Genomic DNA, 25,552 nt, shown 5'->3' on the forward strand with positions numbered 1-25,552 from the left:
CCGGTCCGGCTCCGCGGGCGCTTCCACAGCCCAGCCCAGCCCGGTCCGGCTCCGCGGGCGCTTCCACAGCCCAGCCCAGCCCAGCCGGGTCCGGCCCCACAGACGCTGCCACAGCCCAGCCCCGCGTGGGTCCGCCCGGCCCCGCCCGCCGCTCGCCGCCGGGAGCGCGCACCGCCGGGAGCGCGCAGCGCCGCGTCCCCAGTTGCGGCAGCGGCGATGGCGGCGGCGGCGGCGGCGTCGCAGCGGGACCCGGGCGATTGGCAGGACTTCTCGGGGTTCCAGCCCTCCGCGGGGAGCGGCCCCGAGGCCGCTCGCGACAAGGGCGTTTGGGGCGGCGGGGATCTCGGGGCGAAGCTGTCCCTCTGCTTCGAGCCCCCGCAGGCCCGGGCTGGCGGCGGCGAGAGCCGCGTTCCGCTGCGGCCGCTCACGGAGCAGAGCGCGCTGCAGGACGACGAGTGAGTGCGGGCCGGGGGCGCGGGGAGGGAGCGGAGCGGAGAGAGGCCCGGTCCGGCCTGAGGGGACAGCGCGGCCCGCCAGCCCTGCCCTGCCCTGCCCTGCCCTGCGAGAGCGCTGCCCCTGGGCCTTGCCGAGCCCAGCCGGGCTTGTGGGCTGCAGGAGCCGAGCTTATCCCCGCCCCCGGAGCTGCAGCTGGGAGCCGCCGGGCCTCGGCGAGAGGGCACGTTCGGCCTCCGCGGGGCGGGTTTGACGCGCAGCCCTTCGGCTTTATCCCCGTGACGGCCAGGGGAGCGTGTGAGCAYCCCAGAGCTTCTTACCCCGCTGGGGTTGCGAGAAGTACTTGTTCTGAAGTGCGGTGACCGGGGTTAGGATTTGTTTAGCGTCTTGCAAAGTACCCACTGTCTCAGTGCGTAAAATTAAACATGAGAAGTGCAGAAAGCAGGCGAAGAGCAAAATCGCAGATGCAGCTGCTATAATTGTTTGGCTTTTTTCCCCCTGAGCAATAGAGCTTTTCTGATCCATACTGCTGTACAGTTTTTAACATTATTTTACTAGTGTTTATATTTCCTGTTTTATAGTAAATTTAGTCAGCCTATCTTCATTAAAAATACTGTGGTTTTACTTTAAAATAACTAAATTGTATGTCTTGTTCTAAGAGAAGAATAAAAACAAGCCYGTTAGCAAAATACTAAATCTGAAGTGTAAACAGTGAGGTAAGTTCAGAGAAGCATGAATCACCTTGGGCAGTGATGAGGCTCTGTCTGCCCTACTGCATCTGCCTTGGCCTTGCCTCTGACCTGCTCTGAGCCTTAGCTAGGCAGCGATTCCAAACATCCACCCACAGGACAGCGCTGGGAAGCTTTGGTTAAAGACTGAATGGTACACCAGGGTAGGTCTATGTGTGCACGCCTCCAGTACAGCCAGAGAGGATGTACGCTGTGCAAACAGTAAAGAATGACTGAGGACAGGAGTGTGGGCTGAGCTCTGCAAGAGTACTTCTGGAAAAAAAAATTCTTCTGCAATTTTAGTATTCTTTGTGTATCTTCATTATTCTGTGATAAACAGAAAGGAAAAAAATTAAATACTTGGCTCAGGAATTTCTACTCAGCCTCTGCTAAACAACATTAGGAGTGGAATTTATAGCTCAGCTCAAATTTCATTGAAGGAAGGACTCCTCCACCCCCAGAAAAGACTTTGAGTAGAGTTACATAATTAGTATGGAAGCTGTGTGTTCATTTATTGTCTTGTCTCACTGCTGTGCATACACTGTTAYTTAAAAAGGACGGTAAATTATGTTTATCAAAAAGCATTTCCTGTTAGCTTTAAAACACTAGAAATATTGTCAGTAAMTTGCAGATCAAAATTTAGGGAGGAAAATATAGTTACTGATAGAGATATATGATCATTAGGAATATGTTTATTGCCGATGAGATGCTKCTTGTTTTGAGGTCTGCATTTTTGTTGCTTTATTCCTCTCTCCAGGATTTGGAATGCTTTAACTGATAATTATGGTAACGTGATGCCAGTTGACTGGAAATCTTCCCACACCAGAGCTTTGCACTTGCCAACACTGAATCTTTCAGAAAAAGGGGTAAGTTTTGATCAGCAGAAGTACCCTCTTTAGATCTTTGSKASTCGACAGGGAAATTAAACTGTTTGCATKTCTATAAAAGAATGTTGTTATTAAGTGCCTGAAAATATTGTTAGAAGTTGCCATCATACATGAGAGMTTTTTAAAAATCAAAGCMCMATTGATATATGTTTGCATCTCCTTGGGTTAGAATAATTSGGGGTTAGTTTTAGACAACTGTTCATTAGAGCCAGAGCATGATAGAAGAAAATGAGAAAATCTTTCTGCTGTATGATTCATGTTGAACACTGGTCTGGGTAAGGGAGGAAAAGAAGCAGGAGAATTCTGGTTTAGTAGTGAGGACTTTAAGTTCATCYCATTCCACAGTCTTCAACAGGAAAGGACTCAGGAGACACTGAAGTGTAAGAGTTTGTTTTGTTTTCCTTACTTRAGAGTTAGAATAGTTCTCTGGGGAGGGAGAAGGGAATTAAGAGCTTCAGAGAGGTTTATAGAAAGCGTTGTCCTCTGATGATCTTAAAAGTGGATTTAAATGCTTCAGGAAGAAAAGCTAGGAGGAATTCCCATCTCACAGGTTTTCTGAGGAAACAATTAGCTTGTCTTTTAAACATAGTGAAGCTCAGTTACATTGTAAAAATATTTGTAACTTGAAAGTTACAAACTTGACTTCTGCTATTCAYCAGATAATCAATAGATGCGTTTTAGTGACAGCAGAGATTATTCTGCTGAAAAGGATTCTTTGGGGTTCGGTAGAGGAAGGCACAAATTTGGAGCTCTCTTGATTTGAGTCTCATGGTTATACCTTGGATTTGACTTGGTTTTTTTCTAATTGTTACTGAGTGCTTGTTCAGATTTTGTAAGTGGTTTGTAAGTAATTCAGTACATTTTAAGTAAAAATACAGTCCACCCATGCTGTGAYCTTTTGGCATGGAAAAATGTACTGGAAAACCAATGGATTTCTTGATAAGAAACTATTATATGTATAAAAAAATGTTTCATTTAGTTTTTATAAGTGTTTTGCAGGAAGTTGTAAAGAAAGTRCATTAAAAAGTGGTGTTGCTGGATTAGAAAGAATCCTAGGTACGYTGCCAGTAGAGAGAAAACCACTTTAGGGATTAAACGTGTCTCAAGTTTTTTCAGCTTTCACTCCACATGGCTTGCCTTCTGATGTGCAAAGACTGTGGGGAGCATTTGACATACTTTTCTTCTGCTTCTTAGTGTTCAGCAGTATTGCTGGATATGTGACAGCACATATGGACCAGCTAGTATCTTGTCTTAACTYCCTTACAATGAAAACTAACAGCTAAGCAACACTTCCTCGATGTCTCTTAAACTAATRATATGCTGCTGAAATTGTGCTTAAAGTATTTCTCCTCTGTTTTAGTAGGGAGAAATGTAAGGTCAATAAAGCTTATTTGCCTGATCTTAGTTGCTTCACATGACAGGCCTGTGGATACTTTCATACATCTCTGACAGTGACAGAAGTAGCTGAATGGAAGTGGTTTGCACAGTGGTACAAGGAGTAGGATTGTGCACTTCTATGGTTTTTTTTTTTGCTCGATCACTTTTTTTAATGGGTCATTCCGTGTTGGGTCAAAATCTGTGTGTTCCTTTTAGTCCAGATTACAGCTGATGCCATTTTTGGTGGTTTATTAGTCTGTATTATCAAAATACAGACTAAAAAATTCTGAAAGTTTTTCAAGGTGTTTCTGGAGATGTCAGGAGGGAGAGCAGGTCTCCTTCTAGATGAACTATTTTTTTTCCTTACTGTCCCTTCATTGTTGTCATAATCTTATATGCACAAAAAATATTTGAGGACTGCCATTTTGAAAATGTCAAATTGGGATGGTTTGGTAGGTGAAGAGAGAGTCATAGTGGAACCTTGCCACTGTGTAGTTACTGGAATTCAGATTCTGGAAAAAAATGGATGTTTRACTTCATTCTGAGGGCTGAAAAAGTGCAAATTTTTCCGCTACAGATGAGCTCTGTGGAGTACCAGTTGCAGGTTCAAAATGAATCTGTAAACATTAAGGTTTCTGAAGAAACTGGGAAAATTGGAGAAACAAGAAAAATTGAAAACTGATACCGTGAGACAAAGGATTTTGTACAGCCAGTCATAATGCTTGTAAATTAGCCCAAAGATCAGTTAAAGCAGTTGCACTCAAATATCAGAGGTTGGGGTTTGCAGCTTTTGGGGGCTTTTCTAGATTAGTGTAGCTGAAATCTAGTAATAGATGAAGTACACAAATAAACGATTTTGTAAATAAACTAGGATATATCACTGTGTKGGAGTAAAATATGCCTGACTTATTAAGGTATTACTTACTACAGAGATATACATACTTATTAAAGTATGTATATCTTTGGTTTGAAAGGATGAGTATCATTTGGTGGTGCATATATGGCTCAGTGTTATTGCCCTTTCTTTTTGAAAAGACCCTGAGATATTCAACAATGCATTTTTTAAATAATCTGGGGTGATACCAGTGTTCTGATATCAACATTCAGTATCAATTTTTTTCCATGCTCTTTGTTATGTGACAGAGTGGAACTCTAAAGGTACATAAAGTAACAGGTTTCTGTAGTTATTATATGCMAGGTTTTTCACCCCACTTAGACATTTGTCAGTCTTCAGTTGAGATTTAAGTATTTACATTGGATTTACAGCCTTCCATGTAGATATCTGCATGTCAGTGTGTATATGGTCTTTAAGTACTGAGATTATTTAAATATGTTGAAGATTGACAGCTAGTTTAACTTTGTCCAGCTGCAGTTTTGATTTCATGTTCCAGGTTATTTGACAGCAAGAATTACTGAGTCATTATTACGGGCAAAGATTCAGTTTCATTATTACACTTCATATTCATTCCCTGTTTGTTTTTAACAGTCGTACACGTACACTTACATTTGGGGTGTATATATTGTCATGCTTATCCTTGTCATGACCTTGTCATGCTTTTTAGGTAAATGACAACTTGAACCTTGACCTGTCAGATGATGAAGAGCTGAGAGAACAGYTGGATATGCATTCTATCATTGTTTCCTGCATCAATGAAGAACCACTCTTCACAGCAGAGCAGGTAAAGTGTTCCACAAAGACAGTGTTGTTGGTGTAGTACATTCTTTCAGTCTGTTATTTTTTGTTGTTGTTCTTTCTCTTCCTGTAGCTAAGCTTCTTGGTTGTTCTTTGTTTAGGGTTTTAATAATGTGTGAGATAGCATTATGTCATTCAGRTTTGAAAAGTGTTCCCCTACTTCAGGTGAGGTTGATAGTTCAGGGTCTTTGAAATATTTATATATTTCTTGCCATAATTTAGTCAGGAATGCTACTAAATTAAATATTTGTTTTAAAAAGCAAAAATATTTTTGAAATCTTAGTGGTGTGTTAGCAGCATGACTGTGTGGCAGTTAATGGCTTCAAAGGGCATTGTTGTTAGCAAGAATTCTTTAAAGTTTTTGTCTAACATGAGTGCAGATTAGTGTTTCTGCTACTAAACTTTCAAATTATGTAGTATCAAAGGCTTCAAATCCAWGGATTTACTTCTGTTATCTTGAAAATTGCTCTTTTGAGTAAGTTAATGAGAGTAAGATCTCTTAAGATCCTGCTATAGTAAGCATACACAATATTCTATTTCATTGTTGCTTAAATGGTTACCTATGAACTCTGATGGACATGGTTATTAATAATATGGGAAATAGGATTGCTTGAACTGCCTCMGCTCTTTTTTACTGTGCATTGGATCTCAGCTCTGATTACAGCCTTTAAAATTCTAAAAGTTGATATGTTATTTATTCMAATGTCTAATTAATAATTTAGCCTGTAGAAATGTGGTTATTTATGCGATGTAAGCTATCTATGCACAGAGTTTCTGTTGTCATACTTCTGTCTGGCTCAGGTTTTATGCCTAGGGATGCAAAGCAGCTTCAGGTTATGCTAGATCAGTTCATAAAACTTCTCATGAGCACAGTAGATTTTCAGGCTGTTCAGAGGGGATCTTTGTTTTTTGAGGGTTTTTTTKGTGAGGTTTTCTTCTGTTCTTTTTTGTTTGTTTTCATTCCACTGATTTTTTGTCAGAGGAGTGGGGGGTGTTTGTTTTACATAGAGAAGTATGGTGCATTAGGGGGTGGGGAAGGTAATTGATTTTTGTTGTGTCTTCCTTCAACTGAATATTCAGGAAAGATACTCCAGCTCACCCTTTAATTTGGTTTTCTTAAGCAGAATCATGGGTACCTTCATATAGAAATAACCCTGTACTTTCAACACACTCCATGTTATGAGATCACCAGTTTAGTGTAACAAGATGTGCTTATTCTCAGCAAAGATGGATAGGAAATATCAGTTTTATTGATCCTCTTCCATCCAGTCTTGGTGCTAGTTTCATCCAGCTTTGCTTCATATTGCAGGCTGTTGGTCTTCATGCAGGAGGGTTTTCATAAAGTTTTTCATTTTTCAAAGGTTATTGAAGAAATTGAGGAAATGATGCAGGAATCGCCTGATCCAGAAGATGATGAAACACCCACCCAATCAGATCGGCTCTCTATACTTTCCCAGGAAATTCAGACACTCAAGAGATCCAGTACAAACAACAGCTATGAGGAGAGTAAGTGATATTTATTTAGTATTTTTGCTCTTATACTTATTGAAAATAGTTTAAAGGACAGGTTTGCCATGTGTTTGATTCATAAYAAGTCCTTCTTATGAAATATCTGCATTCAAAAATGACTTTCAAATGTCATGAAAGTATAGCCTAGATTTAGAAAATAAAGAGAGGACTTAACTTTGTCAGCTTTCTTATGACTGAGARCAAAAATAAAACTTAATAGAATTTCAATGTAAAACAAATGCTCTGCAGGTTGATACAGTGGAGTGAGATTCCTTCATGGGTGAAGTGATAAGTTGGTTATTTTTTATTAAACCTCATTATTTTCTGTAAAGCGAGGCACTTTCTTAGTGCCAGTACACTGTTTCAGATCAGCTAAAGCTCTTGAAAGTTATACAGTAAATAAAACTTTACCATACCTTTGTTACAGTTTCAGTCATTGCAACATACCTTGATAGACAGTAACACAAAAATAAGGCAACCCTTTCTTTTTCCCCCCTAAGGACCATTCATATTTTTTGGTCCTTCCATTCCATGCCTCTTCAGAAAGCTTAAAAGTTAMAAATAKTCTTTGTATCTTCTACTCAAATGAAATCATYTGTGCTTCCCTCTAAAAATGCAGAGAAATTACAGGAACGATTTAATTGTARTAGGTTGAATTGTATGTAAAAGAAACATGTGACTGATCAGTTTCATGATGGAAAATTTTGTTTGATCTGTGCATTTGTCAATGTAGATTCTGGAAGGTAGTAGGGACATAAGGAATATTTGATAGATGATCTTTCTACTTTGGTTCCTTTTAAAAAGTTTGGTGCTTTCTTTCCTGTAGTCTGGGTCAACAATATAAACTCTCTAGAAGGTTCAGAAAACTGGCCGACCTCTTGTGGCATGACTTACAGTTTCTACTWCATTTCAGATTTATGGAAGAGATTCCAGCCATGAAAATGGTCTCTTAACTGTCTCAACACATAAATTTCAGAAACGTGAAAGCAAAATGTATTGTGTTCAGCAGAGCTTCCTGCTTTTCTGACAGTTCCATATGTCTCAAGGTTTGGAGCTAATCAGGCTTGCTCGATATTTCACATCATATTTATTTTGCTTTGCCTCAGGAGTCCATCTTGTCTGTAGTATCTTTATGGTTTAAAGGTCAGTCTGGACCAAATAATGCCTTGAGTTACTCTGGCAGATAATTTAACTATGTTTCACCAGTTTCTCAGAATCTCCTTTCATGTTTTTCAGGTCACTATTTTATTAAAAGCTCTCTCTACCTACTTTTAGCATGTGAAGGTGCTTCAGAATTGGTCTGCATCTCTCTGAATTTTTTACCATTTTTTCCTAGAAACTTTTCTGGCTTTTATAGGATAGATCAGCAATCATTTAGGATTCAGAKCAGGAAATCACTTGCATTTATTTTTTTCTTGGGTAGGAAAAGACATACACTAAAGCAATCCAAAAATAAAGCTCTGATTACACAAGTGAGTTGTCCAGCCTATTTAAGTTTCAGTCCATGTAKTCTTCTGTATTTGAATTCCTCTGTTTTTGCTCCTATGAGTATTTCCTATGAAGCCCTTTGTAGACTTTGATAGTGACACCTGATAAGTCATCAGTCAGGACTGTAGTTGGGTGACCTGCACATGTGTTTTTGGAACAATTGTTTCTTAGGCTGTGAGGATGGTTCTCAGGTGTTGGGACTTGCAGTGCTCTCTGTCAGTGCTGTTACTGTGTTTGAACAGAGTTTAAGTTCTAACCTACCTTGAAAAACCTTGTGGCTCCTTGACAGAATTGTCTTAACAGATTTCATTGCCTTCTCTTTAGTTAAAAAAATGAGAAGGATCTTTCTCCAATCAATTTTCCCTGCTGTAATTTAAAAGAAAAAAATTCACATTTGACTTACTGCCTTTGATGCTTCTAAAAGCTACACTTCTTTGTAGTTTGTGGCCTTATTTGTATTTTTCAACACTTGTGTGTACAAGAATTCTTCTAGACACAGTATTTACTAGACTAATGAAATGAAACTAAATAATTGCAGGCATCTATGCCATGTCCTTAAACMGATTGTACCTTTCAGTGTAATCAGGACTAGCTGTTTCTCAAGTGCCAAATAAGATTATGTTCTTTGACACAGCAACTGCTGGGACTTAACCAGCTTCCTAGGTTGTCAACTTAAACTGGAACAGAAAGCAGTCCTCAAAAGAATGTGCTCACTTTTAACCCAAGCAAGCCTCAGAACATTTTCTTAGTCATAATTTCAGAAAATATGAAGGCCTTTTACTGTTAACAGTGAGTGCAATGGAAAGTAATAGTTAACAGTTGCGTCAGAAGTTTAGCACTTCAGCTTCCAGCATAAACCACCAACACACTCTTCATATTTGCAGATTATCTCAGATTTCTCAGAAGTAAGAAGGAAGTTTAACCATGTTTTTGTTGCTGACCTTGTCACCATTGGGATGTGTTTATTCTTTCAGGAATATTGTTTTGKTTTATGTGATTTTAGAACTGCATTTTTTGTTTTGATAAATTTTTGAGTATTTTCCTTCTGTAATTCGCACAAGTTCCTCTTCTTAAAATCTTGACATGTTACTTTTTAAATTAACTGTTTGCAGGAGTGAAAAGGTTGTCTGTTGCTGAATTAAATGAACTGCTAGAAGAAATTGAGACTGCTATTAAGGATTATTCTGAGGAGCTAGTRCAGCAGTTAGCTCTACGAGATGAGTTGGAGTTTGAGAAGGAAGTGAAAAACAGCTTCATTTCTGTCCTCATTGAAGTACAAAACAAACAGCGAGAACACAAAGAAACAGCAAAGAAGAAAAAGAAGCTGAAAAATGGTAGTCCTCAGAATGGCAAACAAGAAAGAGGYCATATGCCTGGAACAGTAAGAAAAWTTTTATAAGTCTTTATCCATTTAAAATGTGTTGTTTGTTTTTTCCCCTATGGGAAGTAGTAGTCMTAGATTATATTAAGATACCTGGTACTTCTGCTTCCATGCCTTCATTCACAAACAAGGCTTAAACACTTTCTGTTGAGAATGTTTTTTCACAAGTCCATATATTTTACTCTTCTACTCAGAAAGGATATTTCTAACGTTTTTGCAAGTTAGCCTGGAACTAGTATACCTTTCTTGCAAAAAATTCTCTGTGTTCTATTGTCAGTAGGTAAATTCATTTATCTGTTTGGTTTCACTGTGTGAATTTTAGTACGTGTTAGTCTTGCAGAAAATTCAGTATGGCTGCTGCTGTGGTTGCACAGATATTTATTGATCATACTGGTTTTTAGGTAGGAAAACAGTGCCTGTGTTACCCTGAGTCTCCTAACCTGTGTCAGAGTTACTACATTCAGCAAGAGACAGAGAGGAGGCCAAAGTGTAGTGCGAGTGTACAGAGAAGAGATCATTTATTTTATTCTTTTCAGAACATAGCAACAAAAGGAAAAATGTCTTTTAAGTAGAGTTGAATGAGAGGAGTTGGAGAACAAACGAAATTAGGTTATTAGCTTCTCAATTCAATTTTTTTACCTAAGTGAGATGTTAATGTTTGAATTTCTTAATTCCTCTTACAGAATGTAGAAAATGTGGTTTTGTAGATCTTGGCTAAGTCCCAGAAAAAATGCTTCGGTTTGAAATCAGAAGGTTTTGGGGTTTGCTTTTCAAATGTCAGGAATAAACATTTATAATTAAATATTAATACTTCAGAATTTATTTCTACGGTTACAAGAATAAGATACTGGTGATAAAACCCAAATAGGGTTCTGATCTCATTTGTCAAATGAGAGATGTTTGTGTGTGTGTAGCTAAGTTTTAGTGGAACTTTGAGAGAGTATATGTCTGGAAAACCATACAAAATTGTCATTCCATTATGAGAGCACAGTGAATAGTTCCTTTTTGTTTCTCAGTCATGGAAAACCGAAAAGGGATATTCTACCAAGAAAGAAAAATGATTACTTTGTTTTGAAACTTGAGTCAAATGATTCRTAAACTTTCTGGTTAGTTTAGAAACTTTCATTATGCTTTCAGGTATAACTTACGTGGTCCCAGTATAAGACATTTTCATGTTTGATCGCTTCAAGATACAGATGTTGCTTTCTTTCTAAGAGGGATGGAATAGACTAGTTCACGAGTGAGACTAGCTGAATATGTGTGATTCCTTTTAAAATGGATTTCACTGTCACCCTGGACAGATTAGAGAGCCATCTCCCAGAAGGAGGTGCAAGATTCCTTTCCTCAGTGCTCCTTTTTTTCCTCTTTTTTTTTTTTAATGTGCTAAGAATGTGCATACAGATAGTATGTTTTASTAGCTTTGTGAAGACTGACTTTTTGTTAATAAATAATGTACTTATTGGTAATTTTAGTAACTATAACAAAGTCTTCCTTAAGTAAAAGATGGGAAGTAGAGTTAATTTTTCATACTYTTAGGAAGAAGAATTGTCTTTTAGATGCTATAAATGAATAGGGGRAAAAAAGGTATTTTAATTTTTTTGACCTTGATACAGTCTTTGGCTAAATCACTTTCTTAGGCTTCAAAACTTTTACCTCTCACARGGGGAAACTGGGGAGCAGGTAAAAATAGTCAGAGATTGAAGATACCAGTTTCTTTTAGGTGGGATATCTTARAAGAGTTAAGATGGCTTTGGCAAAATTTATGTCTTTACTGGCCTTGTGTGCTTTAGAAAGCAAATGAATACTGTATTCAGCACATTTTATTCCTCACATAAATACATGCATTCAGATTAACATGCTGAGGTGTGCTCAGCACACTGCCCTGTGTCAGCATTTGGCAGTTTCTTGTTTTTATATTCTTGTCACTTGCTGATTTTTATATGTCATGCYAAACATCAAAACTGTTTTGATTTTTTTTTTAAATTTTGCCAGCRAACAGAAAAGGATTACAAAGTTTAAGGAAAAAATGTATTATATATTACTTTTTCTTTACTTGTATTCCATGATTCCATGTAATGGAGCTTGAAATCAATATGAGTATGTTAGTAAATAATTGCATATATTTTATCATCTTACAGAAAATGGGCAATACCAATTGTTGTTTCAAATGTGGAAAAGGAAGCATGAAAGCATAAAAAATTTTTAAGAGGTTGAGCTGAAAATTACTAGTACATGCTTAAAATCTGAAAAATTGATATCAGTAGTGTCTCTTAACATATGTTGTTCAAACTCAAATGTTAGAGGAGATTTTACTGGGAGCTGAACTTTGAAAAATGCTATTTTTTACAATTGAAAATGAAACAATGTAAAAGTCAGGTTTCAGTTATTGGGTCTGCAGTGTGAAGATTTTGTTTACATAAATTTTGGTGTCGGAATACTGCTTAACTGTCATTACAAGGTTTGCTTCTTAATTAAAAAAATAAAGTAGATGAGTGAAGAAATAGAAATGTGCTGAAATACATCTTGGAGCTTGTCTTTGTCATTTGTCTTTCATAGTCTTGAGAAATGCTGATTAATAGTCTTTTGAACTTTTYTCTGTCCCTTTTTTTTTCTTTCTGCTATGTTTTCACTACTTTTAGCGCTTCAGCATGGAAGGGATCTCAAATGTCATACAGAATGGCTTCCGCCACACGTTTGGAAACTCGAGCGGAGAGAAACAGGTGCTGGGCTATCTTCTCCCTTTTTTCTCCTTCTTTGCCTGCACTTTCAGTAGGAGCTGAGGTCTTGAAAATTGACAGTAGTTGAAGATAAATGCTGAGACAGGAAAAAACAGCATAAAATGCTGGAATCTCTACTCCTTCCTAACTCAGGATTCTGATCAGCCTACAGTCTCTTTCTCTCCTCAACAGCTCAAAGGATTCAAGACTTAATACCCTGATGCACTGAGCTAATAACCCATACTTCTTACCCCAGACTAAAAGGCTGTTTTAGCATAATGCATGCTTTAGATACATTGCATGTCTGTAAAAATCTAATAACCAGTCAAAGAACCTGTATCAGGCTAGATGCAGTGTTTCAGCCTTCAGMTTTAGCAACTTGGATGATGAATAAAGGTTTTGGTTTTTTTTTAAAATGTTCAGAGCTGATACATGTAAAAACGGAGTAGCACCTGAAAAATGTTTAGACTGTATTTTCTTTTGCCTTGGAWAACTGCATGATTTTGAAAGCAGCCAAAATATGCAATGCAGATTACCTACATAAAATGCACATGCTATAGGCAAGTTTGTGTTTTTTAATTGGCTGTTTAAATATTGAAATGTAGAGCAGAGACCCAGCTTCAGTGGGAATCATGTAGATGAGTGTACATCGGAAGCAAGATTCTTACACCTAATTTCAAAGTAATAACTTGGCTTGTTGTTTCAGATCTGTAGTACATACTTTATTATCTGCATTCTAAATTTCAGTGAACTGCTAATGCTTATGCTGTTGTCTAGTCTTTTGACACACTTTGCAAAATATTGGTATTTCACATTATTTAATGTATACCCACTATTTTAGTTTATGCAGTTTTGTCATAGGAGTCCGTTAGAGTTACTTATTTATTTCTCTCCAGTGAGAAGTCCATTGAGGCAATAAATTGACTGGTAGTTTAGAAGTCAAGGCTGATTAGGCTTTTATCTGGAAGATGAGTGTTGTATCCTGCAGAGGAGTTTGGGGGGTAAAACAACTCCTCTCAAATGATTCTGCAATCATGAGGTTAGAAATCTAAGACTTGCCCACTTTCTCAGGCAAGGTATATGTATGAGATTTTATTAATTCATTGATCCTGCTATTTGTTTGTCCTCAGCTTTGCAGATCTTGAACACAGGCACAGAGCTTAGCTAACAAGTTTTTAAACTCGGCCTTATCACAGTACTAGTARAGCTGTACCTGTGTGCTGTGTTTTTGTTTTTTTTTCTTTGCTATCTTTACCATAAATTACAGCTGTTTATACCTGTATCTTTAGCCATTCTAAATATCATATCTTTTCATTAAGTAAGCATATTTAGCTCTGCCACCCCATCACATTTTTGTTAAAAGACCTTCACTGCCTCCTATGTAGACACAGGTCGCATAATCRTATGTTAAAAGTAACACTGATGAAATAACTTTTTCAGTCATTTTTTGAGTTAATTTCCTGACGTTTTTCTTCATGTTGATTACACTCTTCTGACTTATCTTTTTCTATTTCCTCATAGTTAAGGGGTTTTTTTTCCCCTTCCTGTATCCTAAAGCAAATCATGGAAGTAACATGAACTTAAAAATAGGGTAGAAAGGTAGAAAATATACCAGCTCCRTTCTGATTTATTCCTGGAAATCAATTTTTCTATAGCATTTGTTTTCTGTTTGGAAGGTTTTTGTTTGATTAGGTTTTTTGTCACTGGCACTGCTTTTGAAATACTGGTGTAATCTTATTTCAACAAGTTGCAAAATTAAACAAATATCAAATATTCAGTTACTTAATGCTGCTCTCACAATATTAATTGGAGTGTTTTTTACAGGGCATCGTTATAAACTCATATTTGGTTGTTTTCTGCTAGCAGGGAAGAGTTCGTTAGAATCTGGAATTGTGGTCAAAGAAAATGCAAGGACAGGCATTTTTTTGTATACCTTGGAAGCCAGAAGTTCCTACACATAAGTTTCAACATAAAAAAGTGTATGACAAGTTTGTACAATTATTTCAGAACTCTTTTTTAAATTTCAATAATACTTTTCCCCTTCTACTACTATCTGATAACGGGTACTTTCATTTTTAAAATCTTAGTCCTTTTTTCTGTGTGTGTGTTTGAGACATAAGTGAACATTAGTTAAGAATTTTTCAGCATATAAAGAGAAACTTGCAGTGGGAATTCCCTGTTCCTATCTGATGATGCAGTTAAAAAAAAGACACTGAAACGTTGGTAGCTCTTTCTGTGGTCATATTCCTAGAAGAAAATTCAAGACAGCCATTGTCATTTTTATTTTCAGGCATAGCAAACACTTTTCATAGGTGATGAAAAATTGCAATGGGAATTGCTGCTTTATCATGTCATCAAATCTGCTTCCAAAATTTAGAGGTCAYGGCAGATTTAACACTTGGTCATGTCAGCACACTTCAGTCACTCTTTCATTMTTTTCATAACATGTTACCCTTCCCACAGCAATTCAGGAATTGGCTTTTATAGTGCTATTATAGAGACTGTTACAGCTGCAAAGTTGATGAGAAGAAGGAAAGTGTTTCTGGAAACTAAGAAATCACTTTTATGTTTTTAATTGCTRCTATTAGAGAGGAAAAATGGAAAATGGAGTTTACAAGAGAAGGGAAACAGGGTCAGTTGGTATTTGGTGCARTGAAATATCCTAGTAGTTTATTGTCTAGGTAAAGGGTAGAATGCCACTTGGTTCTGAAGGCTGRAAGGCAGCCAGAAATCTGATTTCTGTGTTAGCAGMTCCACTTTTATCTCTGCCATTGGCAGATTCAGCAGCCTTATATCTATCTATTGATTCTGGTAATTTTATTAAGAGGGTAGTTCTCTGATGATATTTGTTGGTTACATCTCCTGGAAAAKAAACTGAAAATTGATTGTTTCATAAGAGGCATTACAAACTTTGCTGTGCTGAGTGGACATGAGAAAATGCCAGAAGAAAAGGAGGGAGAAAGTGCCCCATGTTTGCAGGAGGTCTTGGAGAAGTGTCAGTACCTCCTGTACAGTTGGTTAAGTGACACTGAACTGAGTCTGTTTGGCTTTTAGGCACATGATGTGGTTGAGCATGGGGTGCATGGTCCTGCTGCAAACATGGCCATGGTTATAGCYGTGTTTGACAACCCTCAGTCTCCTGCAAGTGCAGCTCTCCACCAGAGGCTGAGTTACACTTGGCTCTCACTGAAGGGCTGTTACCAGGAAAGCACAAGACCTTGTACCTTGTTTGTAAGATGTTTCCTGCTTGTTGCCTGGAGAGCTACATAGATCTCAAAGTGAATGAGAGATTGAGGGTTACTTTGCTTACTGCCTTGTAGCTGTTATAAATAAAGTTCCTGTTAAATTCTTAAAAATTGAATTGAGGGAAATTTTGGGAAGCTTTTGCATTGGGGAAAATTCTAGCTGTTTCAGTACTTTTGAAATTCTGATGTCTTTAAGAAGAACATGCGTTCATATAGGCTGCAAAATAAGATGTCGCCTAAAATGAACTTAATAAAAGACCAACAGGGTTGCTTCAAGAATTTGAAAATTAATCTTAGTTGCAGTGCAGACATAAAAATCTTGAAAGATTTAAGATTTGGTGTGGGCTTTTTAAAAGCAGACAAGAATCAAAGATTTCAGTAAATAGAATAAAAAAGGAGTTGGTTTGAAGAATTTGTTAGCACATTCCACTATTAAAACTGATAATTTAAATCAAATTCAAAATTCTTMCTTTCATTAGGCTTGCTTTATTCTTTTTGGTTGGAAGTGTATAGCAGCAGAAGGGGAAAGCCATCTTGTATCATTTTCACCTAACTGTGGGGCCGCCTATTTTTCTTTGCAGTGAGGACAGTTTGCTGCATAACTTCTAGTGGCCACATAATTAGTGAGAAAAGTTGGTTTCTGTGATAAAAGCTCTGAGATAGGAAATGTAGGATTTTAATGTCTTGTGAAATATGATTATTTGTGGCTAGCAATTTCAGTTGCTATGATTTTTACAAAATAAAAGGCAAGCAACAAAGTTGCTGTCGAGGACTGTCAAGTAACTCTGTTTTTCATTTGACAGTACTTAACAACCGTCATTCCTTATGAGAAGAAAAATGGACCCCCATCTGTTGAAGACCTTCAAACATTAACCAAAAGTGAGCATATGAAAGTCCACTGATCCTTTTCTCTCTCCATTTCCAGTTGTGGTTGCTCAAAGCCAATGAATCCATCCAGTTCTCTCTTCCCCCTTACCCTATGGCATGTATGTAAAGATGCATGATTTTAGCTATACATTTAGTCCAGCTTAACCTGTTTTCTGAGCCTTCATGGTAAGTTTGTCTCCTAGCTGTTCTCTGAAGCCCTGAAGGCCAGAAGCTTGCATGTGTCAGGAAGCAAAWGTTCTCACACTTTGATGTTGGCTGCATATCATTGCAATTTGTTCTTATAGTGCCTGATATGTGTATTTACATGTGCTGTGCTTAATTGAGTTTCTTGTAATGACTTTGACAAAATGGAGTGGATGTCAAGCTACTTTAGACTAGTTCCATGACTACACTTGATTGCCTTTAATATAGTCTGCTTCTCTCCATGGTATTGATGGGAGATTTTCGTTAATAAACCTCAAAAGTTAGGGATTCCAGACCAAACAGAGTTTTGACAATGCTTTGAATTCCCTGTTCTTCACACCTTTTTAGGCCAGATCCTCAAAATTATTTATGAATTCTAAGTTCTCTGATTTTATTGTTTTTTTTAATTCTAATTTGCAAAAATCAAGGTTGTATTTTAAAAAAAAATTACTTATTGAGATGATTTAATACAACAGAGCATTCTCTAGGAGTCAGTAGCATCTCCTTCACTGGGTGTTTATGGGAACAGTTTGAAAATAGATGGTAGAGGGCATCATTTGATCAGGAGTGCAAAATCTCGCTGTATCTTAAGGTGATTTTCAGCAGCTCAGTTCTGTGATTCCATAAGTGGCTGAGGAGTAGTAAAAGCCTCGTTGATTGTTTCCTGGAAAGAGAAAATAAACATTATATAAATTCTAGAGTAAATGAAATGTTTAAGTAGGAATTAAAATTCCCTTTATTTTTCTGCAGTAGGCACTCTTAGCTGTTATTTCATACTTACTTTGTGACAAAGGATTTCTCATTTTATGTTTATTCTTGCAGTGAAAATTTATCCTCTTGCCATATTTAAATTTTACTTGACAGTCTTAAGCACAGGTTAAAGTCTCTTGAAAACATTTTATGTTGTTTGATGGTTTATTAACGAAATGTTAATGCATTACACAAATGCATTATAAAGAGTATTAACAGTATTGATTTCTGTGGGMTGGTTGGAACTTGATCCTGTGACTCAGTTGCAGACTTGTGACTCACTGTCTGTGCTGTTGTTAAGGCAGGCAGTAAAGCAGGTGTTTAGTGTTGTTCAGTTGTTTTTTTTTCAAAGCTGTGTGTTACTTCATAGGTACGAACACTAATGTCTTACTTCAACATAAAAATTAAACTAAAACATGTTATAATTTGACTTTAGAGTCTCATATGACAAATTTGAAGTTCATTAAATATTGCTTTTCAGTATAATTTGGTATTTTTGATTCTTTCAGTCATGTCCTGAGCACTTTATAAAGAATAGTTATTGTTTTTCSTTGTGTGGTGACGGACAGGCTTATATGTGTCCAATCAAGCAGGTCCATGTGTTTTCCTTCTTCAGAAACAGGCAGGATGAGCAAGATCTACTCATGTATGTCACAAAAAGGCATTTTTGCATTATTCTAAGTTAATGGCTAATTCAGTCTTGTATTTAAGAATTTTTTCTAAGCTACAGCAGATAACATTCACCATTTCAGGGAGGAAAAATGCAACACTAGTATTTCTACAGAACAATTCACAGCTTTGTTCCATTATTTGAGGTAATGATCAAAGATGTTAAGTAATGGAGCATGCTTTTCTGGCCTGAGATTTCTAGCCCATCAATAGTTGATAACATAGTTTAGTTTTGGRTATCATGACTTTCTTTTGGTGAGAATTTTTTGTGCTTCTTGCTATTGTTATGACTGATGGCATTTTACTGTAGTAATTAACCACATGAAATGAGACTCTTGCATTTGTGAACTGTGGAGCTCAGTGAGAATTATGCAACTGAAAGGTGGAGGGGATATGATGTGTCTCATTGTATCTTCCCATATTTCAGTTGAGAGATTTCTTACTTCTGGTAGTATTATCTCTATGAGTAGCTGCAACAGCTTTGTGGTATTTTTTTTAAGTGTTGCATTTAATTTATGACTAAATATCTCATTTATTTTTTTCATACTTTAGTTCTGCATGCCATGAAAGAGGACAGCGAGAAAGTGCCAAGCTTGTTAACAGATTATATTTTAAAGGGTGAGTGTATTTTGTAGCAGAGATTTTATTTGATTGTAAACTAATGTACATTTAAGGTGTATTTAAAAAGAGTGATCCTACAGCATGCAAAGTGCTTATGGCTTCATTTCAAGTGTTACTTTCTGATAAATAGTATGAAGTATTTCCTTTTACTTATTGTACCTTCTTCAGATTTTAAGTTTTTGTATGCGTCAATTATTTTCCAGTTGTATATAATGRGTATATTAATAGGAAGTCATACATTGAAAAGATGTGTTTGCTTTAGCTTTAAGAAGTTCTTCCAGGTAGTTTCCAGGTTGTTAAACTATTATTAAATGTTTTTCATCTGATTACGTTTTTGCCTAGATCTTACTAATGCTTRTGGTCTTACTTAATTCTTGGCATATGATACAATTTTTTTAGTGTTTAGTTTATCAAATGCATCAAATTCCTAAGATCTGAACAAACAGCTGTACAGAAGGATGATRGATGCCTTTTCATTTGCCACCAGAATGTTTATTATATTCTGCTTTTCATATGCTSCAAAAGTTTCTCTTCTTTTGGCATCATACGTTCCAAGTCTCACTATTTTCTCAGATATACTATCATTTGACTTAACTTGCTCCATATGATTTTTTTAAGGTTTTTGTATTTCTAACACAAGTTTACAGTCACTCTCATACTCTCATCTCACCAATATTTGAATGTATTTTCAGGTTTAAGTTATGAAYGACATACAGTGTGCTGTCACTTCAGAAAATGTGAGAAAAAAACCATTCAGTATTCTGGAAGCTCCAACAGACTTTCTGTTGGAAGAGTATCATTTYTAAGTTCTGTGCAGGGTTGCAGAACTACCACATACAATGAGAATGCAGAGATCCTTTCAGTTGATTCTTTGGCTTCTCCATTGTTTACTTGCTCTTTCTAAAATTCTTCCTCAGTTAGATGTATTTTTTTGTGAGCCATGTAGGGTAAAGGTCAAAGTTATTTTAATGGTGATGGCACTAGACTGTAGTTTTGTGAAGCAGAATCTTTGACCCAAGAGGATGAACTGTTTGCTCTTCACAATACATCTGGTAGTAAGTGATTGGATTTMATAGTGCTCTTCACAGTGTCTGCTCATAATTTTAGATGTAGCTGTCCAGAAGAATTTTCAGATTACTGGGGTATTGAGAAGAAACTGGCAGCTTAGGGAAATGGAGAAATCTTCTTCATAGGCAAATAGGGCTTATAAAAGTAGATTACCTGAACATAAGAGAAGATGATTTAGGAAGCTTGAACCGATGTTCCTTCYTGCCTCCTGCCTGCTCGTTACTCAAAAATCACCAGGGATGTTCTACTGGCAAGATGTGACAATTACAAAAACATYGTACATTGACTGTCTTGGATCAAACAGTCATCATATGCAAACACTGTTCTCTTTAAATTTTGAAACACRAATTGGGGGAATATGAAGAGTAATCACTCACATCACTCATACTGAAAGGAAAAGACAATTTCCCATCAGCTACCACTTCTTTAGTGACCAGAACCAAGCCTTYCTTCATCCTTTCTGTGTTTATGTGATCAGTGGTAGGCAGTTGTGAGCACAGAGCRAGTGAGCACAGAATTGTACTCTTCCCTTCAGTGTAGCCTTAACTAAGCTTCATATGCTGTGTTGACATTATGTTAAATATTTATTATTCAGTTAACAGCATTACCTTGTAATGTAGATTTATTCTGTGGCACAAGCAAAGTCTTCCAGTTGTTTCTGAAGTTATAACATATTGCTCTTTTTCTGCCACTAATACTCCTGGTCTGAAACTCCAGCCATCTATTGTCTGGACATTAATTTTAAAGCTTGTTAAAAGGAGATTGGTTGAATTCTTTACAACCACTTAGATCAACTTCCAGCTGAGCTTTCATACCTGAAATTCTAACCTATTTCTTAAGTTCCAAAATAAAAGGAGGGACCTACTTTTTGAGGTTTCTGTTCTCTTCACTGTAAAGATTTAAAATGTCTTGGCAAGGTAAAAGTCTTTAAGAAGATTTAGGAGTTTGTCTTTGTTTTACAAAAGAAATTCTGGATTCAGTGGTAATAATAYATATGGTATAGTGGTAATTTTATTCATTTTATACTGACTGGATTTTTAAGCTTTAATCAAGAAATGAAATTTTGAAATATGTGAATTGTATCACCAAAGGTAATTGGTTCAGTTTAAATCTGTTCAGTACATGTTCCTTTGAAGTTCATTTTCTTCTCATCTCAAGAAAAAACAGACAGTAAATTACCTGTGAGATTAGGTTATGTGTGTCTTTATGGGAAATCCAGTTTGGCATCTGACTGCACAGATAAAACATTTTAAAACTTTATATACATTCTGTTTTACAGAGCAGGAAAAAATCTTACAAACACGCTCTTAATTATTTTTTTAAAGCAGCAGTGTCTTGCTATTCTGTGGTATGTAAAAAAATTAGAATATGCAGTCTTATGTGGGTGTTATGGCTGTCTACAGAATTATTAATAGTCTTGCCCAGATACTGGTGGTCACTTTTGAAAAGTTACTTAAATTGTTCGGAGGCAAAAACTGAGGAAAAGATTCTGAGAAAATATTATTACCAAAGTATTGTTGGTACAGTGGAACAAATAAAAGAAAAATGCTGTGAACATGGAAAGGTAAAGGGAACCATAAGATTGAGCATAAGTGTTGATGTAACAAGAAATCTTACCATATTAGTGGTGTTCTGATAAAAACAAGTAAGATAGTGAAGTAAGTTTGTGTTTTCTCTGTATTCCAGTGTGTTTTGTAKAATTCACTATCTTGAATAACTTGAACTAAAACAATTCTGAAATTTGGATTATGTAGGAAGACACACAGAGACCCCCTCTGTATGTGTTGTCTATACTCACTATCTTCATTTAATAATGATTGAGTAAATTTGTTTGGACAGGAGCTGCAGCACAGAACTGGAACTTGAAGGAGAGTTCTGCAGCCAGAGCTGCTATTGATGTTCTGTGTTATCATGGATCATTCTTGCACTTTGCTTTTCATAACCAGCTAATCCTTCTGAAATGCTGGAAGTAGAAATCCTCAAAACATGGGGTGTGCAAGTTCAGTACAATAAACAAATTAAAAAGCACAATTTAGTGCATTTCATGTTAGAGGGGAAAACCACCTCTATATGGATTTCTCAATTAAATTATTAGTTTTGAAATTATTTCTGGTGCTTGCTTTCTTTAAAGCATCTTCTTTCCCCAATTTCTGCTGCCCCCTTGTGTCCCYCAAAGTGTTAAAAATATCATAGTTTTCCTTGTCATGCTTAGGTCCCTCTTTCCAGGGGTCGTTTAGCTCTCCCCTGGATCTTCTCTGTAAGGAATATCTCCTCAAAGGTAAGTATCCCAAAGCCAGACTAAGTRTATACCCTGTGGACAGTCTGGTACAGTGTGGTAGTTTGCCTTCTCTTGTTTTCCCTTACTGCAACCTAAATTATTTTCAAGGGGATATATCTCCTTTTGTGAAGTTCTGTATGCTTTTCAGTGAACATTTCTGTCCTGAAGTTAACAATAGTGAAAGGGAATTTGTGATTTGCTTTGCAAGTGAACTATAGTTCTTCTCCCACTGGCATATGATTCATATTACATTTTATAGATTTAGACTTAAAATAAATGATAATGTGAAACAGATCAGCATTTGCAATTGTGCTTAATTTTTTTCTGAATATATTTTAATATACCAATATTGTTATTATGTTTTTATCAATAGGAGTCATGAAGGAGAAGCTGAGATTTAAAAAAGGGTAGGGGAATGAATTTACTGACAGGGAGAGAAACACCAAACCAAGACTGAAATTCGCTATCTAAAAATGCGCACTAATGGAGTGAAGCTGGCAGCTTAGTAAGGTCACAGCATTTAAATGCTGTTTGTACTCATCATTCTGTTGAACTTTTTTGAACATATATAACGTCTTTTGAAAATACTATGCWTATGTCCATTGAAAGACCTACATCAGTGAAGTTTCTTGTGCACAAGTTAAAGCAGATGGAGAGGCTTGTGTCATACCTTGTATCTGCATTGGTTTTACATGTTGCAACAGTAATAGGTACCTTATTTGGTGAAAGTGTGTTTGTATGGACAATGCACATTGAATTTTTACTTTCTGCTTAAAGAAGCTTTTGTTCTTTCTTCTTGGATGTATAATGTAATGACTTTCTGCACTATGATTTATTTGCCAAGTACAGTAATGCAAGCAGTATTTTATATATATTATGAAGATAAGTATTTATATTAATAGTATTATATATATTATATATAGTGTACATATATTATATGTAGTGTACAAATTTCATTTGTAATCTTTGCAGTATGCAAGTTTAGGTTGCTTTCTGAAGAAAAGCCTCTGTGCAGTTGTTCGTTTCTTCAGTCTCACAACTGCCAATTGCACCCCCACAAGACAGAAACAAGTGTTGTGGGAGTAACAGAAATACTGAAGGGAACAGCATCTAGGCAGGAGAAGGACTGAAACTCCCCTTGTTATTGAGCTGATGGCTGTTGCCTTGAAAAGCCAACATCTCCTTGGGCAGGTCGGTCTGATGGATTCACCTACTTGAGTGCACATACACAGGCTCCTGTCTCTTGGGGGCATGACAGCATGGAGAGGGCCTGCTGGGATGGAGTTCACAGCACATTTAAACTAGAAGCTGAGGACAGCATTGTGGGAAGGAGAATTAATCTTGTTTTATTGCTATACGGGTAGTGAATAATATCTGACAAAATCTGCTGGAAGCAACAGTTAAACAGTTAATTTAGCTACTTCCAGAACAAATCAATGATAGATATGAAGTGTTAACCAGTGTATACAGAGAATTAAGCTGTTAGGGTAGGTTGTCTGATATCATGTCTGGACACGTTATTTCAAGATTACTTCTTTTTACTTCCAGTTTTTACAAAACGTGAAGATTTAGCTTCATGTACAAGGATAAWTTTTAGATAACTATTATATAAAATATGTAAGTGTGTACTTAYAGCTAAATGATTGCCTTTGAAATCAGATGTGTTATCACAGTAAACTGTTATAAGATGTATTTACTRCTAAGCTTTGTGTTCTTTTCCAACTGTCCTTAAACAGTAATTGTGACAAAAAGAGTGCTAAAAATAATAAGCTATACATTACACRTTAGTAAAATGCATGAAATGTCTAGTATTGTTTTCTTCTTTTTTTTCTGAATGTAGATGTCATGAAAGCAGAATAATTGTCCATCTTTCACCTTCCTATTTCATACCTGATCTTTCAAGTAAAAACTTAAAATACCTTTTTTTTTTGTTTTAATGAAGCAAGAATTTGTGCCTTGTTCCATTATTAAATTATGCAAGTATTTCAGATAATATGAATATTTATTTTCTTGCCTTTAAAGTTTTTTTGTTTAATTGTTACACCTGACTTCTTTATTTGCTTTTGTGCTAGCATTGGTTTGAAAGCTGGATTGCTCTGAGGTTTGTGTCTTACATTGAAACAGGAATGAGAAACACATGAAGGACATGTCTTATCTTCCCACTGTGTGATTCTTGTACACTCACCAGATTTAGAAAATAGAGTTAGAATCTCAAATTGTCAGTGCATATTTTTAAAATATAACTGCATGCATCACCTGTTAYTTAATGTTCTGTTTTCTGATATGACACTTTAAAAAGCACTATTTAAGACATGACCTTTARTTAACTCATTTCTGGATAATGTTAGTTAAAGATAGTGGGTTGTGTCACTTCATTACCTTTTGAGCGAGGCTGAATACTTAATTGCCAGCTTCAGTTGATTACTAGATTTTACTGTGTTACTAATGGGGTAGAATGCAACATTTAAATATTTTAGTATATACATTACATTTTTATGCAGACCAACTTCATTGATATTTATCAATATGCATTTGTGTTTTTTTTTGCAGTTCTGTGTCCTACATGAAGAGGGCTGCCTTTCAGAATTAGCTGTGCTCCTTTCTGTGATGAGAAGCTTTCCATGGATATAACTCATAGTATTTTTTTTTCATTTGGCACTATACCTAAAGCAGTATTCATTTACCTTCTCTGTGTGTTTGGATTTTCTGATCCTACAATAAGTCATCTGGCATGACARCTCATCCAGTTTAACTTAATAGTGCAATGAACTGGAGCAGGGAAMAAACATTGTACAGTTTTACTTGCATCGTTCTGACTTTTTAAAGTCTATTTTTACATTGTATAGCATGTAGTAAATCCTCCTGCACATTTCGTTGTTGGAAGGAAAAGTAAACTTYRAATAGTGTAAATAAAATAAGCCTCRTTTTAAGGAATCCRTATTTAAAAGCATCCTTAGTTCCTAAACAAAAAGGAAAAAACTGTTCTGGTCAGACTCAGAATTTAAGATTCAAATGAGTTCTCCAGAACACTCCAGAAAGATGATTGTGAAAGTCAGCAATCAGTGCTGCTTTGTAAATGGTAACTTTGAACTATACAACAGAACTATACAACAGATTCCTTGGTTTGACATAAATAATTGTGTGTTACTCGGTATTAACACAAACATCTGACTAATGTAATATTTCATGTCTGGTTTTATTTTAATTATTAATATTCATRTGGCTTAGATATTCTCCCATATTGCTGCTATTATTTTACCAGTTTTAAAAAGTGTTTGATTTTAATGAAAAGGCTTCAATRTATAAACAATTTAAAAGGCAGTATCTTTTTAAAAATACATGTACAATTTGAAAAACTTGCACCTGGCTTCCAAGTTAGTATTATATTGAGATGTTTGTTGTTGTGTGTCTCTAAATTCTAGTGCAAATCTCTCTTGTAAATTGAATGCACTCTCCTCTGTGATGTACCTGCATTCAAACAGATGAGWATGTGTTTTACAAATCCTGTAACARAAACATACCCCATAATCTTAACATTAAATACTTGTCACAATTTTGCCAGTGCAAAAGATTAGATTAGTAAAGTAAGGAGTACTATTAAAAAACCCAAAAAACAA

General features: G+C 36.4%; 1 protein-coding gene across 2 annotated transcripts; it reads left to right on the forward strand.

The window, feature by feature from the left end:
- Positions 1–167: 167 nt before the first annotated feature.
- Positions 168–25,552, forward strand: FEZ2 (fasciculation and elongation protein zeta 2). 2 transcript variants are annotated; one of them, XM_057389779.1, is made up of 9 exons: positions 168–455; positions 1,939–2,047; positions 5,008–5,124; positions 6,500–6,644; positions 9,248–9,516; positions 12,156–12,236; positions 16,282–16,357; positions 18,521–18,586; positions 24,486–25,552. In XM_057389779.1, exons 1-9 carry the CDS (start codon positions 217–219, stop codon positions 24,500–24,502), a joined length of 1,119 nt encoding a protein of 372 aa, XP_057245762.1. In that variant the 5' UTR covers positions 168–216; the 3' UTR covers positions 24,503–25,552. The 2 variants fall into 2 exon arrangements, with proteins under 2 accessions (XP_057245762.1, XP_057245763.1); XM_057389780.1 differs by lacking the exon at positions 12,156–12,236 and having other exon boundaries at positions 170–455.

The sequence above is a fragment of the Malurus melanocephalus genome, unplaced genomic scaffold, assembly GCF_030028575.1.
Source record: "Malurus melanocephalus ecotype Western Australia unplaced genomic scaffold, MMel_1.1 scaffold_19, whole genome shotgun sequence".
NCBI lineage: Eukaryota > Metazoa > Chordata > Aves > Passeriformes > Maluridae > Malurus > Malurus melanocephalus.